At 37.3% G+C, this 17,607-nt stretch overlaps 1 protein-coding gene across 1 annotated transcript in view; it reads left to right on the top strand.

The window, feature by feature from the left end:
- The window catches only part of kcnh5a (potassium voltage-gated channel, subfamily H (eag-related), member 5a), an 81,637-nt gene extending 71,507 nt beyond the window's left edge, over nt 1-10,130 (top strand). The window contains exon 12 of the mRNA XM_089118555.1: nt 7,242-10,130. Coding sequence (XP_088974681.1) covers nt 7,242-8,405 — 1,164 coding nt within the window. The 3' untranslated portion in view covers nt 8,406-10,130. The remainder of the gene's footprint in view (nt 1-7,241) is intronic.
- Nucleotides 10,131-17,607: the final 7,477 nt, after the last annotated feature.

Below are 17,607 nucleotides of genomic sequence, written 5' to 3'. Positions count from 1 at the left end.
GAGACATGAATTAATTAAATGCAGCCTTTTGGCTCTGAGAGCGAAGGCCAAGATAGGTATTGATCCCCAAACAGAGACTCTAATTTTATGGCTTGCAAAATGGCACCAGCTCTCTGTAGCCATTGTATTTTTGACAGGAAGCATTATAGACCATTTTGCAAGATGTAAACAACACTGGTCCAGAAACACTTCCTGTTTAAGTTTGTAACTGTTTTCTTTATTTCACATGTAAAGAAAACATCTTAAAGATGTTTGTTTAACTTTCTGATTCAGTTTTATATGTTCTGTTGGTTGTATTTTATCCCAGCTTTTATGTAGTGTTAAAAAACTGAAACAGGAAGTGCTTCTGGACCAGTGTTGTTTACATCTTGCAAAATGGTCTATAGGTGAGTGAAAAGAGGCACTTGAATGTCTTAATGCAGAGAAATGGACAAGATTGTCTGAGAGGGACTATCATAGTCCTGACTCTGTATAGTGGGCAATAATCTGCTGATTGGCCGGCAGTGATTGGAAAATGCTGAGTGGGGTGTTCCCGGGCTGGTGATGCTTCAGCATTGGGAATGGGGGTGGTGTGGACCCAATCTTTGGCAGATCTTCAGCATCCCGCTAGACTTAAAGTAGCAAAGCGGAGGAGTGTTGAATGGGAGGGGGGCTGCGAAAGAAGGATAAAGGCTTGCCAGATCCCATTAATCTACAATGTTGGATTTTGCTGTGTTGGAAGTCTCAGTGCTCTTTTGCTTCAATTCCCTGAGCCTTTTGCCGTTACACCCCTTTGCACTGCAGAAAATCATCTGAGTCTTTCAAAACTCAGGAGCATATTTTCTTAACATTTCAAACGTCCTACAGTGATTGTCACTATAGTTTCACACCCAAACATAACTACTAGCACTAACAACAATAAAAACAAGTACCCTTGCGGGTCTAGTTTTTTTGGTTTATTTGCCCCTTTATTTATTTACATCCTATGGCTAATTTTCAGATAAGCAATCATAGACTTTTTGCAGTAAGCCGAAGTGCTGTCATCTTTCAAAATTTAGTTCCAGTCCTGCTCTAACGCACATTCCTGTCATTTCGAGTGAGCCTAATACTTAATTTGTGTTTGCTTGAACTTGGAGGATACCTCTGCAGGTAGACAGATTTCGGTCCCACTTTATATTAAGTGGCTTTAAGTACTATGTACTTACATTGAACAATAAGTACAATGTATTATTGTGTTCCTGTTGTATTGTAAAACACTTTTGCTGCTATTGAGGTGTGATACGGGTAAGGTTAGGGACAGGTGTGGTGGTATGGGTCGGTTTGAGGGTAGGTTGAGGTGTGAGGGGAGGGTCAACTTTGTAATTACAAATGTAATTGCATAAGTTAATTATAGCTGTAATTACATGCTGGAATTTTAAAATGTAAGTACAATATAAAAACATGTATGTACACAATAAGTCCATTCTATCAAATTATTAATTTCAATGTAATTACATGGTACTTAAAGCCACTTAATATAAAGTGGGACCCAGATTTCTATACTGTAAGTGCAAACAGAAATAAGCTCAAACAATCCCAAATGCATCTTTTGGTTAGTAGACTTTTTCTGTACATCATCTTTTTTTTTCCATAAGCCACGTTTTCACCGCAGGAACTTTCCCCAGGAACTATAGGGACCTTGGGGTGGTACTCTGTATGTTTCTCTGCTCACAAGGTGGTACTTTCCAATTCCAGGAAAAATTGGGGGTGGGACTTAATGGGCACTGAACATGCTGATTTGTTGAGTTCACGCAACATTTTATTTCAAACATTTTAAAAGTCTGTTGTTTTAAAAGTCTGCTATTCGAATCAACAATGGAGTTTAAAAAATATGGCCTATGGGCCGATAACAAGGTTCAGGCTTTATTAAGCTTATATGTAGAGGACAAATCCAACGGGAACTGGAAAGTCGTGCACAGTTTTATTACAAATGTATTACAAATTAGCACACTACACTAATTTGCCTAATCTTCACGGTACTTTAGACCGCAATGGAAACGCAGACTGGTCTGGGAGAAAAAAACGTTCCTGGGACAAATTGTTCTGGGTAATTTCGGTGGAAACTCAGCTATAGACCAACGCCACTTTTGCGTCATCGAAGGGTAACGCCCCCTTTTGGGGGATAACACCTCTATACTGTCTATGGGAAAACAAACGGATTCCCATGAGAACAGAACTCGCACTAGATCGGCAAAGTTTCTTGATAGCAAAAATGGCACAAACTTAAAGAAGCTAACGTTACTGAATACGGGGTTACAGAGGTGTCCCTTTGAAATGGTCGAAAACTGGATTAATGACCCCACACAGCGGCCAAATATGGACTATTCAGACATCTAACGGAATCACCAAGTAAGTTAAGCACGTAGCATTTTTTTCATTAACACTCACATTATGACAAACTAGACGATGAATGGATCATATTTAACTTGATTTAAGCTATTGACATAGTCTAATAAGGTAACGTTAGCTGCTAACAGCTAGTCTTTCTAATAGCTAGTCGACAACAAAACTGTCAATAGCTTAAATCAAGTTAAATATGATCCAAGTGACATGGCCTCATCGTCTATTAGTTTGTCATAGGCTACTGTGAGTGTGTAAATGATAAATAAATAAATAAAAAGGCTACTTACTTGGTGATTCCACGAGATAGTGGTAACGTTAGATGTCTGAATAGTCCATATTTGGCCGCTGTGTGGGGTCATTAATCCAGTTTTCGACCATTTCAAAGGGACACCTCTGTAACCCCGTATTCAGTAACGTTAGCTTCTTTAAGTTTGTGCCATTTTTGCTATCAAGAAACTTTGCAGATCTAGTGCAAGTTCTGTTCTCATGGGAATCCGTTTGTTTTCCCATAGACAGTATAGAGGTGTTTTCCCCCAAAAGGGGGCGTTACCCAACGATGACGCAAAAGTGGCGTTGGTCTATAATCAAGACCAGTGGCGTATTGAGGGATGTTTTTTTTATTTATTTTTTTTATCTTGTTTAGTTTAAGTCACTGTAAATGGCCCTTTTCTGTTTTTGCCGTATTCACATTTCACTGGAACTGTTTAGAAGTTTTTTTGACTAAATGAAAATCAGAATAAGCAAGCAATTATATAGTTGCATTTTGGTCATGGTATAGTAGAGCTGTGATCAGATTAGGTTCAGCTTTAAACCACTTGCCAGACTGGCATTCCAGTCCACAGATACTTGATTTATCTAATAGGTGGATTTCCAACAGTTTTAACAAAACTAAAGCTAGAACAGGTGCATGAAAGATCACAGAGACTGGAAGGCTTTCAACAGCTGCTGTTACTACACCTCAGCAGGGCTTATGTGAGTAATTTGAATAATTTCAAACCATGCACAGAAATAAATCCTGTGAGTTGATTATCATGTAATATACAAAAAAAGGCACCTTATCTGCACCTTGGTATAATACGACGCATGACCTTTTCAAACCGTGTCACAATGCAAACCAGAACCAGGGGAATATGTTAATAATCTCCAGCAAAAGAAGTGTCAACAGTCATGCTGTGCATTTGACTTTTTTTTTTTTAATTATTATTATTAATTGTCCATAGCTGTCTCAATATAGAATGATAAACACCAAATCAGTAAAGGATAATTTAGCTACATATGAAGTATAAATTACACTTACAGTACATGTGCACACAGGCATACAAACTGTGTACAGTTCATCACATCTCTTCTCTTGGATCAGAATACCCAAGATAACATAGGCTTAATAAAAAAAAAGCTCATATAAAAGTTTGCACAGTATTTTATAACAAAAAAAAAACAAAAAAAAAACGGCCAGCCAAAGAAGACTAGGCTGTCATAATGCAAATTTGGAATTAAGTGAGACGACTCGTTTTGGCAGTTCGATTTTTTTTTAAGTGACAATAAATTTATTTGTCATGCAATTTGATCTCTAAAACTGCAGACCTTTTTACATTTACAATAAGCTATTGCACTGCATGAAAGTTAATAATAATTAAAAAAAAATAACAGGGACTCTTTAAAATCAAGTGAAGTAAGATGAAGCAAGCACATTCTGCTCAATCATTCATGTTTGTCTTTTTTTCCCCTCTCTAACCATGTTTCTGAGCATGTGGATCTACTACTTCTGTCTCAAAATCAGTTTGCTTCAAGTCCATTCCATGTGGTTTTGGTGTTTGTGTTGCACTGATAATTTCTACCTGTAAACCTAAAGGGGTTAGTTCACCCAAAAATTAAAATTACCCAATGATTTAGACTACTCACCCTCAAGTCATCCTAGGTGAATATGATTTTTTCTTTCAGCTAAACATAATCAGAGATATATTTAAAAAATGCTTTATAATGAGTGGATGAGATTTTGAAGCCCATAAAACAACAGACAGTAGGACCCCATAAATTTCCAATGTATTGACACAACACAATAAATCTATTTTCTTAGGTTCCCTGTTTTACAAGTTTGAATTGCAGACAAATTTATCTGCCATTGGTTGGCCAAACAGATACCCCCACCCCCAGACTTATGCCATTGGTTGAGCTACTGTTGCTGTGTGGCCCTGAGGTTATCTCCGGAAATCTAGAAGAAATGCTGTGTAGATTTGTCCCTGATACTCTTACTGTGACAGTTCCCTTGAATTGCAGGCTGGAGAGTTTTTGCTGTTCGGACATGCAGCAACACTACTTTAATACTACAGCTCATTAGTTTGAGTTTCTGTCCAGAAATGAACTCACAGCTGTGTTAAAAAAAACAAGATTGGCCTGGCATGCCTGTGTAATTATTCCAATTATGCAATCCGTCTTTGTTGGAAGAGAAAAAAAGTCACTTCACACAGGTGAAGAATGTTAGAATAATAACTCTGGCTCCAGAGAGTGTAAATGAAATATTGGATTCTTCATTTAAATTCCCCATGGATGCTAAGAGATCATTATAAATCCCTAATCAGTTTCCCTCTGCAGCACAGATGCAGGCTGTTGACACGTGTTTTTTTTCTTTCTTTCTGTCTCTGCTTTTATTCAGCAGATAGCTTGAGCGTTGTAATAATTGTCATTATCCAATAAGCTGCACAAAGGGAATAATTAAGCAGCATGCATAGCCGAGGCCAAAGAGTAAATTCTTTATATTCATAGCATAATGGCACTCCACATAAATCACAGGTTGTTTTTTTTTCTTCCTTCTTTTCATGTGCACATCACATCACATTCATATATCATACACATCACTTTCATTGCATCTTTTATATTATGTATGTGATGATATTAAATGGTGGACAGGGGTAATTTAGTTTTATTAAGCAGCTAATCAACCCTAGGTGGGTTGTTTTAAAAGTTTTCTCAGATACACATATGGCTGTTTTAAACTTGAGATGCATTATCAGTATCATACCGGTTAATGGCAATATTATATACTCTGTTTAAATTGACTGGTATCAGTTTATAATGAATATTTAATTGTTCGCGCTCATTTTCCCTTTTTTTAGATTACTTTTGTTGTCATCTACGCATTTAAAGTTGATCTTTAAAAACACTCGTTTATAAAAACACTGTTAAATGTAATCTTTAGCGAATCTCAAAATGAATATCTATTTTTCATTCTGTATCTAATAATATTATTGCTACTTTTTGAATTTTATATTTACTTAGACAAAATAGCATTGAATTTTAATAATGACCATAATTGGACAAGCAGTTATGACATAAGAAAAAAAAAATAATTAATGGCTTTTCAGTATTGGCCAAACTTTTAATATCAGTGCATCCCAAATTTGAATTTCTGAATAGTGACTGTTTGTTAACTTCAGAATGCAAATTAGATGTCACAACTGTTAATAGCAGTTATATGATGATTTTTGTTTCCAACAAAACATATTTAGCGTCCATCTTTGCACACACCTCTGTTTCTGTTTCTGTTGTAGCATTCTCATTCTGCACCCTAGCGCTTATTTTGTATTTGGCTACACAGCGATATCACTTTTTTTTTTCTAGTTTACTCCATCACTCCCATCTCGTTCTGCTCGTACTAAGCGACATTTAAATAATATGAAGAGGCAGAAGGGAGCTGGATTCATTATTTACCAGAGTCCTCCTGGGAGATGAGAAGTGACATGCGCAACAGCACTTCAGGGTGCCGAAAGACTGCACAGGGATAACTAAAGGGCACGTGACACGCTCTGTTCTATTTTTAACTCTACAGACCAATGTTTGCCCCTGAGGAATTTTTTTTTTTTTTAGTCAGCACGGTCGCTGTTATGTTATCGCACACGACAGTGATAGTGATAAAAAAGAATGTAGTAATTTTTGGAGTAATTAGAGTTTTTACTATAATGTGTAAGTGATGTAAAGATTAGACCTCTCTACAACTGTAGAGTTTCACACAAAAACAAAATGTGTTATTCCAGGCTGTTCTGTGATGAAATCCCACGAAAAATAACAAGTCGTGTGGCCACATGACCTCCTCAGTATGTCAGGTGAGGTGGGGCTGTACAGATCTCCCTAGGGTCCTCAGCTAGGGGGCTTGGGAGGCTAATTAGTACTCTCTAATTAAAATGTACGCGATCAAAGCTAGTGCCATGAGTATGCACACAGCTGAAAGAGAGGTGATGAGGAGGGAAGTAAGAGAAGCTGGCGGTCTGTTCCTGCGAGATGCCATGTTACTGCTGGGTGAAAGCTCTGAAACGGTGTAGAAATCTGTGGCAGCATTGAGGTATTGGTGGTTTAAATACTAAAACGACAGCATGCCAATGGCACTTGACCCTATTGTTGAAAGCTTGAGAGCATTACTACATCTTTTATACTGATATGTAAATCATTAAAGGCTCTCGTTGAAACGAAACCCAGCTGCACAATAGAATAGCCCCCATTCCAAAATTCCAGTGATTGGTTCATTCAGTAAAAAGTTTATATACGTACACTATATATATATATATATATATATATATATATATATATATATAATCTAATTAATCACAAATTTGGCTGAGAAATTACCCCAAAAGAAAATTTTGATGTCATTATTGTCTAAAGCGTTGTAAGGCCTGTCCAATCGGTCCAACAACAGTTTCCGATAACCAGGGGGAAGTTTTGCTGCGTGTTACTGTCTTTTCAGCGTGGCAACGTAATTTAATAACAATTTAATCATTTAATAAGCCTCTTTAGAGCTTGAATCAAGTCTTTATTTAATTCATTCAGTGCCGACAAGGATTCCAATCATACAGATTTCTTTTACAGATATCATTGTGTCTCCACAGATTGTTTTTCGCAAGATTATCGATGTGAAGAAAGAGGAAGAGGAGAGGAGACACCAGAAAAACGAGGTGACCCTGTCTATCCCCGTGGACCATCCTGTCCGCAAACTTTTCCAAAAGTTTAAGCAGCAGAAGGAGATGCGTACGCAAGGTTCATCCCAGCATGACCTGGGGAGGAACCAATTTCAGGTGGAACATCACCTCCACCCACTGTCCCACCAGCTTCATCAGCAGCAATATCAGCCCCAGTACCAGGGCCACCATCCACTTCAACACCAACATGTGACCACCATGCAAAACGGGACCCCTGGCTCAGGAAACGGGAACGGTGGTTCTAGCGTTGTAACAGTCTCGCAGATAACCCCGATCCAGAATGCCCTAGCCTACGTTCAGACCGAGGAACCCAACAGCGAAGGCCATGAGGCTATGGAGCTCAAGCCCAGCTTTGGCATAGAGGACTCGAATTGTCTAAAAGTAACAAGTCCTGTGAGACCCAGAGGAGGAAGGGGACGAGGCTGGATGCGTTTCCATAACATTGCATCAGGATCATCTCCCATGCTTCCGCTGGAACTAGAGAAGCAGCCACAGCAGAAGGAAGAGGAGTGGGGGGATGTGTCCCAGCCCCTGAATGTGATCTCAGACAATGGGAAGAACAAGGAAGCAGAGGATGGGGGATCTAACGAAAGGGGTACGGGTGGAAACGGTAACAGTAGTGATGAGACTGATGAGAATACTGCCCTACACAAGACTGATTCTTGCGACAGTGGAATAACAAAGAGTGACTTGCGTATTGACCGGGTAGGGGATTTACGGAGCCCGTACGACAGGGCCTCGATAGAAAGGAGCCCGTATGATCAGCCTAGTCCCGGGGTGGGTGACGTGACCCTACGGGGGATTCAATTTCAGCCTGTCTCTGAACAGGCAGTGCTTCAAAACAGCCTGTATGAGGCAAAGCTGGAACTAAAAGGAGACATACAGACGTTAAATAGCCGGCTAGCAGCTCTGGAGGACCAGGTGGGGGAGATTTTGAGACTTTTGTCAGAGAAGAGAAAACCTTCCCCAACTCCTCAGACCTCCTCGCCAAAAACTACACATCAGTGCCAGGACATCTTTGCCCTTTCTCAGCCTGTCACTCCAGAGACAGAGGGGGACGATGGACCCCTTTGAATAGGAGAAATATATTTAGATATTGATATGCTGTTTTTATTTATCGTTTCCTTCCTCTCACTCAGGAAGGAAAGGTGAATACTGATGATTAGGGGAAGGATCCTTGCTGTTGTAAATATATACTTGCATGTCCAGCTGGAATCTGGCCTGCCAATGAACTTTTCTCTATGGATAGTAGTTGCTTGTAAACGTATGGAATCGGTTGCATGCGGAGATGATTTTATTCTGACATTGCACACGGAATCTTCTAACCAGGTGATATTTCAGGGCATTTTCTGTTTGAGTGATGGCTTGGTGCCCCAGATGTGGGATCTTGGGTTGCTGTAACGCAGAATCAGGCTTGGTCAATACCTCGGCCATTCTTTATAGTGAAATGGATATAAATAGCTACAGTCATTTAAATGAATGGCTTGTCCCAAAAAAGAAAGTTTTGCCATCATTTATTCACCCTCGTGTCGCTCCAAAGCACAAAAGATGATATTTTGAATAACACTCTTTTTCTTTTTTTTCAAACTGTGTGACTATTGGTACTTTCAAAGCAAAGAATGTGTAGTGATCCAAAATGAATTTACTTCCAATTAGGGGTGGGGATCTTTAGGCACCTCACAATCCGATGCGATTCCAAAACGATCTACATTTCACATTCTTAATTAATTCGTTTACCGACTTTTAACCTCAAATTTTTGTGTGCATTTTTATTGAATTACTTGCATAAAAATAAGTACTTTTTAAAACAATAAAAATGTAAGTAAAACAGTTGTATCTTCCACTGACTAAATATAGCTTTAAAACATACAAGCAAATCGTGAATAATAAAGAGGAGTGAACCATATTACAAGAAATAAATGATGTGCTTAAATATCTGAATGTTTTTCAGTCAAGAGCAGTGATTTTTCTCTTTCTCAGCTTTACTGCTGTTTGATTATTACTGAGGACATCATAGACTGCAGGAGGTCTAATAGACTGCATTCACACAAATACACAGATCTATTTTTGACATATCAGATGTTTTGTCCTGGTTGTTTAAGACATAACAGACCGTGTTTTGCATTAATTCCGTGTCATAAAAACAGTTTGAAATGCAAAAGCATTTAACCGCATACTTGACAGTCGCACACAACCGCTTTCCACAAGCGCTCCTCACAAGGCCCACATGAGCATTTGAAAGCAGACATCTGCCAGTAAGTTAGTTTTGTGTATTGAATATATATTTGCCAATTGCATTTCATACTATAGACTTTCAGTGTATGGACAAGAAAAAAAACGCCAAGGCCTTTTTTTAAGATTGTGTGAATGGCAGAAGAAAGTCATACAGATTTGAAATGACATCAGGGTGAGTAAATGATGACAGAACTTTCGTTTTTCGGTCAACTATCACTGATTGCTCAAATGATTGGAAGTTTGTGAAATTGTTTGCCTAGATGATTTCTTGGATGTGATTAAGTAGATAATCCAATAACTAAACTCACTTTTGATATGCGAAACCCATTTCATAACCACCATTGTTTCAAATTCCGTTATCATTATTGCCTTGTATTTCTTTTGTGGAATTTTATGATAGATAAGAGAGAAATGACTTAGCCCAATTTTTGGGGAGCTGTTTTACATGTTTTAGAGAGATATATCTGCATGCTGGATGGATTTAGCTCTGGCATGGTAGGACTAGGGACAAATTGTTTTTTTCCCGTATCAATTATGCAAACATACAAAGTGCAAGTCACAAAGGGGGAGGGGAGGGGGGTTCTGCATTTTGGGAAAGCATGAACACATTCAGGTCATTTGGAAATTATACAAGCATGCACTGAATTCTTTGCATGACATCAACATTGTGTTTCATATAAAAGGTCATGGACCCCTGGTATTTTTTCCCAATATAAAATACCCACTATTAATTTCAGTCCAGATGCATATTTCAAAGCCTTCACATTTAATCCACTACCCAAACTAAACTGAACTGCCTACTTTCAAATGACCTACCATTAGGTTCTTTCAAAAACAACACCTTGGTTGTTTTTGAGAGAACCTAATGGTTGGTCATTTGAAAGTGCTGTGGGGAACTTTCTTAATATTATGTTATTATATCCACAGGCGGTGACTCACTGCATATCAGCATAAAGGCTGCTTTAGAGGGTTTATAACATAATGACTAATGCTCCTTCACCTCTTATTTCCCATCAGTTCTATTGTAATGTTATTAGTCTTTCTGGTGATGTTCATACCAACACAAGGGATGTTCAGTTGTGAATGGGGTTCAGAAGAGAGACTACTAAGATTAATACTACACCAACAGGAGTGTGGTTTTATTAATTTGACTTTTAATGCCTATACAATCCTTTACAATGAAAATGTTCCGTCATAATGTAATCCACAAACAAGCAACAGTTCTTCAGTGGTGTTTCAAAGCAATAGCCATTATTGCACATCCCTCTACTTATTCCCTAATTTGGATAAACACATGCTCATCACTGTGAGTGCTCTGATAATAATAATAGTTCACTGCTATTGTTTAATCATCATTTCAAAAGTTATGTTCATGGGGACCAAAGACATTAGAACTTTTGTACTAATAACATTACATCAGTGCCCTGCTCAAATTCCTAATCCCATTATTACCTGTCACCAGTGGATGGTGATAAAAGCCTCATTAGGTTATACTGATATGTAAATGACATCACTGTTTTGCGACTTAAGCCTTGTTCACACTACATGATTTTAAAGCGTCGGGCTGAACTGTGCGGTTCACACTACATGACTTGCTCTCTGTGAAATCAGGAGTGTTCAAGTTGTTGAGCTGTTCACAGTACACACGACACCACGTGGTTGATCCACAACAGGAGGTAACGCGCTACACGAGTTGACAACAACTCTGTCACCCAACGATTCTATCTTGTCCACAAACAATGTTTTGTCACGAAAAATCACGCGATAAAGCGAACCGACGCGAAACAGCACGTGCGCCAATCCCCAGCGAAGAAGAAGAACACAACACACGAATATGGACGTCAGACAGAAACGAGTTCTACGAACTGTTTGTGCGATGATTTGCTCTAAGAAAAAAAGGCAAAAAAAGAAAAAATATGATTTATCCGGTGACCTCAACTCATGCCTTGGTCTGATTGGCTGTAACTCATGACATCACATGAGGTTGAGTCGTGTGACAGCTCTGGATATCTAGCATGCTAGATAATTTTCTGTCATACTAACAGATTGGCGAGCATTCATTGCCCGCTAATCCCACGCGATTTGGACGCGATAACACCAAGACCTGTCTGCAAGCTCAACGATTTGCAAATCGGGCTTACAATTATGTAGTGTGAAATAGGCTTTAGGCAAAATAAACATTTAAAAGATGACAGATCATTTTATTGGCTGTAGTATTTCTAAACCCCATTATTTTAATATCGTTTTTTTTACAATCTAAATGTTTTTCAAGATAGTTCACAACAATAATAACAACAAAATTCTATCATAATTTTATCACCATTTAATTTCAAACCTGTATGACATTTTTTTCCTTTGAGTAACACAAAATGAGAAATGTTGATGTACTGGTCAATTTGTACTGGACTTTTTTAGCTTGGATTCCCATTAATTTAAATGTGGAAAACATGGGCTAGTACATTCTTTAACATATCACCTTTTCTCATATTAGTCATATGTCATAAGGTTTTAATGATATGAGAGTGAGTAAAGGACGACAGAATTTTCATCTTTGGTTGAACTTTTGAAGCATGAAAACATTAATAACAATCACACCTTGTCTACATCGGACTTGAGGCTGTTTACAATGGACGTAACAAAGCGACCACTGCGATTGTTCTTCATATCAGAAGTAGCGCAAGTGGTTGGATTGCATCAGCAAAAGAATGGGGGGTCAGTTTACTGACGAAGATCTGCCGTTTTGCGTCGCGCCAAATCCAGTGTAGACAGCATCACTGATTATAATGGGTTCTATTAGCTTTAGGCGCGCCGTATGTCTGGTCTAGACGTGGTGTAATAATATCTTCTAATAATATCTCACACTTTGATCTGCATCATAAAACATAAAACACCCTTGATTATGCTTTTTTCATTCACTGGTTTCATGCTTTGAGATTTCAGTGTCCTGTGCTCCTTCATTCTGTTTGAGTTATTTTTCCTGTCATTCTGCCCAGCAGAGAGGAGCACAGACAGTGAAAGGATTATTCTTTGAGTCTCCCATGAAATTGAAGAGATGGATATAATAGATGCTAAAAGCTGTAATAGTGTGGCAGATGACGCGGGTCTCTGTAATCGAATGGAGCTGGCTCGCTGCGTGAATCCCAGGGTGCCTGTTCCGAGGATTACACACAGTTTTCAGAAAATTATGAGGGTATTCAACTCCACTGGGTATTGCAACTTTTTGGAGTGGGGTGGGTTTGAAATGACGTGCCCGGTCCTTACACACACTGGGAGCCAATGGTGAGCACCATGTGCCTAGTGAGGCGTTGGGACTCTGACTGCATGCTGCATTTTTGAACTGTATAAAACTTAATGCCAATGAGAATGATATTTGCCTGCCAAAGCAGTGTTTTGCTGCAACTTTTCATGCACACACACATAATGGGCAGAGGCCTGGGCACTAAATCACAAAAAACACATCTCAAAATACAATATTGTACTGTTCATTAAAATACATTACATGCCAATACAGGAAGTTTTTGATGACTATCAATACATTCTGGCCATAGCAACACAATCAGCAGATTAATAGTAGGCCTAGCTGATTTTAAATTGCCATTTATCTCCAGTCTCAATAAAAGGAAAAACATGTCAAACCAAAAGATGGGATGAAGTTAAAAGAAAATTCATTCAATGCATTTTTTGACCTACAATAACACAATAATATTGATTGTCTCTCACCAAATATTAGCTACAGTGCCTTTAAAAAGGATCCATGCCATCAGAAGTGTTTGTGTTGTATTGTTTTACAACATTAAACCTCACTGGCGTTTTTAAAACAAATATTTTATGTCAAATGTCTACATTGCCCATTGGTCAGAACATATTACAGTTGTTACACAAAATTATTGCCCCATTCATTCCTGAATGGAGGAATATCTTAAGTAGATGAGCTTTTATCAAGTGTAACCCATAAATAATTAAAAAAAAATGTTTGACATCTGGACTTTGGATTTGTTAATATTGAACATTAGCTTTAAACTTGAGGTCACCATTTTGCTGGAAATTGATTCCTTTGTAGGTGTCGTTGCTGCATTCATTTTGCAAAGAAGCATCCCCATGAGGGTGTGTTTCTGATCATGTGTAGTTTGGCTTACAACAAACATGCTGTTGAGTCTGATGGTCAGAAAGCTTAATTTTATTCTCATCATACAACAGAATCTCCCACGTCTTCTGGCAAACTGTAGACGAGATCTCATATGCAACGGTGACTTATCTTTGTCACTCCCCTATAAAGCTGTGACTAAAGCTGGTCTATTTCATAATTATGGATTTAACTGTTTTTGCATCCATTTCCTGGCTTGTGCCTTTCTATTGCTTTTTGTTTGCAGAATTGCTTGGAATATTAGTTTTTCTTCATGGTTTTATGTTCTACAGCCACAGTTCTGACTCACCAAAACTTGGACATTGCAGATAGAGGTATTTCTAATCATCAGAGATTGCACACAAGTGAGATGCATTTAACATTGACTAGTTAAATGGCTATATGGCTACAAACCACTTGGCTACACCAGTGATGATTTGAAAAGTCACATTAACATGAATACTTACCATTATTGTATTTATAGTTATTTTAATCACCGAAGATCTGTTTTACCTTTCAAAATTAAAGTCTTTTGTTGTTGATCATGACAAAAATCCAAATGATTCAGTCCACCATGATTCAGTTTCAGTGCTGTACAACAATAAAACATGGAAAATAGAGTGAATATATTTTATTGGCACTGTAAACGCAAAGATTAGATGTTTACTTAAAATGAACCTTGTGTTTTTGAATTGAAAAAAGCAGCCTATATTTTCAAGATTTGTTATCACAACTTTTTTTTCTTTTGTCAAATCAACTTAAATAATTTATTTAGTTCAGATAACGTATTATTTTGAGTTTCTGGTGATTAAATCAATCTCCTTCATAGTATTCACTCAACTTAAAATTTTAAGGCAACCAGGTTACTTATTATTTTTTTAAGTTAAACCAACAATATTTTTTAACAGGATAGAAATAGGTGTCAGATAAGTTATTTCAGTTCATTCACACACTTTAGGGAGGGTTAATCATCATTTTCTTTTTGGATGGCATTTTTTTCAGACCTCAGCAGAATTTCATTGCTTTCATCTGTTCTCATAGCTGAAGTGCTGCCCAGGCTCCTCTTACCCTTTTGGAAGCAGTGACCACTGAGTTTATTACTAAGCTCCTTTTCCACTGTAATTGAGACTGCCTTTTTATCAGTGTAAAAAATATTGTTATGATAATATTTCTGAGGAAGGTGGGGGAAAGTGTTTATTTTTACCACACTGGCATGAATATTAATAATTTGTTATATACAGTGTAGTACACTGATGTTATAAAATAAAACTTTTATTGTGCTAATTTACTCATCTTGTCATTTTTTTTCATTTAACTTATATTACAATGATGAACCTTGTTTTTGTATCAGTAGAAATGTCTTTGCATTAGCCTACACATTTTTTAATATGGTCCACTACGTCTGTATTGTCCTGTTTCAATTAGTCAACTGGTCTCTGATAATGTAAAAAAAGCACTGAATGATCTGACAGACTGACCCAACTCCAACAGAACCTCCACTTGCTGGACTAGCTGTTTCCTTGACAACTTAGACCTTAATCTCTGTGGAAATGTTTTACCTTGCCAACAGTGTTGACCTGGGGACTTTTAAATCTATTTTCTATAATCAGATCCTTCAAGATGGACTGGAGAGTTACTCTGTACATCAAGATCATTCTGATCATACCGAGGTAAGGAAGTATTGTAAGGAGAGCGCAAATACACAATTCAAATCTGCTACATTGATGATACACAGTGACGTTTATGGATCAATCTCACCTTTTTCTCTTTATATGGTTTAATAAGTGCACGTGTATTAAGCTGTGATAGGTACAATTTTATGAATTACCATGCTTTTAAAATATATATTATATATGTATTTAATTAATATTCTATGGCATTTTTAAAGGTTGAAAAGTGAAAAAGGAAACTATGCCTCATCAGACTAACTGTGATGCTGCTTCATGTGTGTGTCAAGCCAGATGGTTGAGAAGTCATGTAATGAGGCATTTGTCATAATAATTTGACAGTGCTTAGTTTACATGATATGTGTACTTGTTGTAGGAGGGAGGAAATTTCACCAAGGTTTTGTATGTTACAATTATATTGCATCATGATTCCAGCATTGTTAAACGGGATTCTGAATGCTCTAACTGTTTTCCATTTTGGCCCAGAGATGCACAATACCTCACAAAACTCAGTCTCAAGAGAAAACTTAACTGTTTTACATTTTGGCACGTTTTGGCAAATTCATAATTTTCAAAGGACAATGTATGATTTTGAGAAAAAAAAAAAAAAAAAAAAGAAGCACGGAAGTCCCCCTCTTAACTTAACCCTTAGTGGAGTTTATGCATATTGTTCATTCATATACAAATTAGCAAATGAAAAACAGCTTTCAATTGGCATGAGACCATGTTGACAATACTGTAAAAAGAACTGCCGCTTATCCAACTGTCTAACTACTAATATTTTATGGTCAATTTATTTGATATGAGTTATGTCCAAACACCACAAGCCGCACAAGAAAACATTTTACATTTCAAAATAAAACATGCACTATTTGTGCAACACAGCTATACTTAGCATGAAGCCTTCCTGAAGAGTTGGGGCTACCACCCACACAATTCTCTTCGCTTCATATAATTCTGTGAAAATAATATCAGGAAGAGACTTGCGGTTTGATATTAAATTATTTTTCTTTTCTTTTTTTTTCTTTCTGGGACAAGCTACAGTATTTCTCAGAATACTAGAGTATATGAATATCTTTCAGAGTGTTTCTTTCAACACAGTGTGATGTCTCGCCGAAAAACACCATCTTTGCAAGAAGACATTAGGCTTCTCTAAATACTTACTGGACTGAAATCAAAGTCTGCCTCGCAGCTTTCCAGGGGCAGTCGGCCAATGTTGTATTTTAATCTAATTAGTACATCAAACATTCATGCATTTTTACAACATTTGGTCATGTTTCTCAAGTCAACATGTTGCTGTTGATAACATACACTGTAAAAAAAAGCTGTAAATAAAACAAAACTTAGTGTGTTTTACACGAAAATGTTATTTCAGTCTTTCTCATTTAAAATTTCACATTTAAATCAGTTTGTAACTTGACAATTCTTTTTCTTTGTAATTATTTGTAAAATTGATTTGAAATTTGAGTGAAAAACTGTATTAACCCTGAAATGCATGTTTCCCCAATCATTATTAGGCCTACATATTCGGGTCTTTAGCGACCCAGATACAGATTTAGCTCTACCTTTTTTTTTTTTTTTTTTTTTTTTATTGAACACAAAGCACAGGGGATACATCAAGTAGAAAAATAGATAAAATTAAAACAAACAAACAAACAAAAAAAAAAACATTATGCACAAAGACGACGTAAGCAAGGCAGTACAAAAGGGACCGTTAATAAACAAAAAAACAAAAAACAAAAAAAAAAGATCACAAAACAAGCACATCAATACAGGAGGTGATTTACAAAGAAACCATGATTTTTTTAAGCAACAAAGTAGTTTTAGCAGCTTTCTTATTCGCTGATAAACAATTGAGAGTCGTAAAATAATTTTAAATCAACACAAAAAAGTTTAAAGTTGGGCTAGATTTAGCTCTACCTGTCATGATAATATACAACCCTTCTGATATCAGAGTAATAATTACAGAAGAATAAAGTAAAGCATGATGTGTTACCTTAGGGAGATTGCAAGCAATGTTCAGAGCAAGCTGACGCGATACTAAAATATGACGTAAAAACAATGCCAACTGCTGATTGGTCAGAGAAAATCCTCAATATTCACTACGTCATCATTGCACGTGCCAGATGGAGTATCGAGAAAAACCCCGCCATTTTTTGTTTGGCCAGAGTTACTAAACTGATTATTATTATAGCAACTCGGAATACGCCGGGTCAAACGAGGAGGTGCAGACTTTCCTTTGTACAAGATT

This window comes from Pimephales promelas, chromosome 13 (genome assembly GCF_988280905.1).
Source record: "Pimephales promelas chromosome 13, fPimPro1.hap1.1, whole genome shotgun sequence".
Taxonomy (NCBI): domain Eukaryota; kingdom Metazoa; phylum Chordata; class Actinopteri; order Cypriniformes; family Leuciscidae; genus Pimephales; species Pimephales promelas.
Note: the sequence above shows the minus strand (reverse complement) of the source record. Positions and strands in the feature narration are given on the sequence as shown.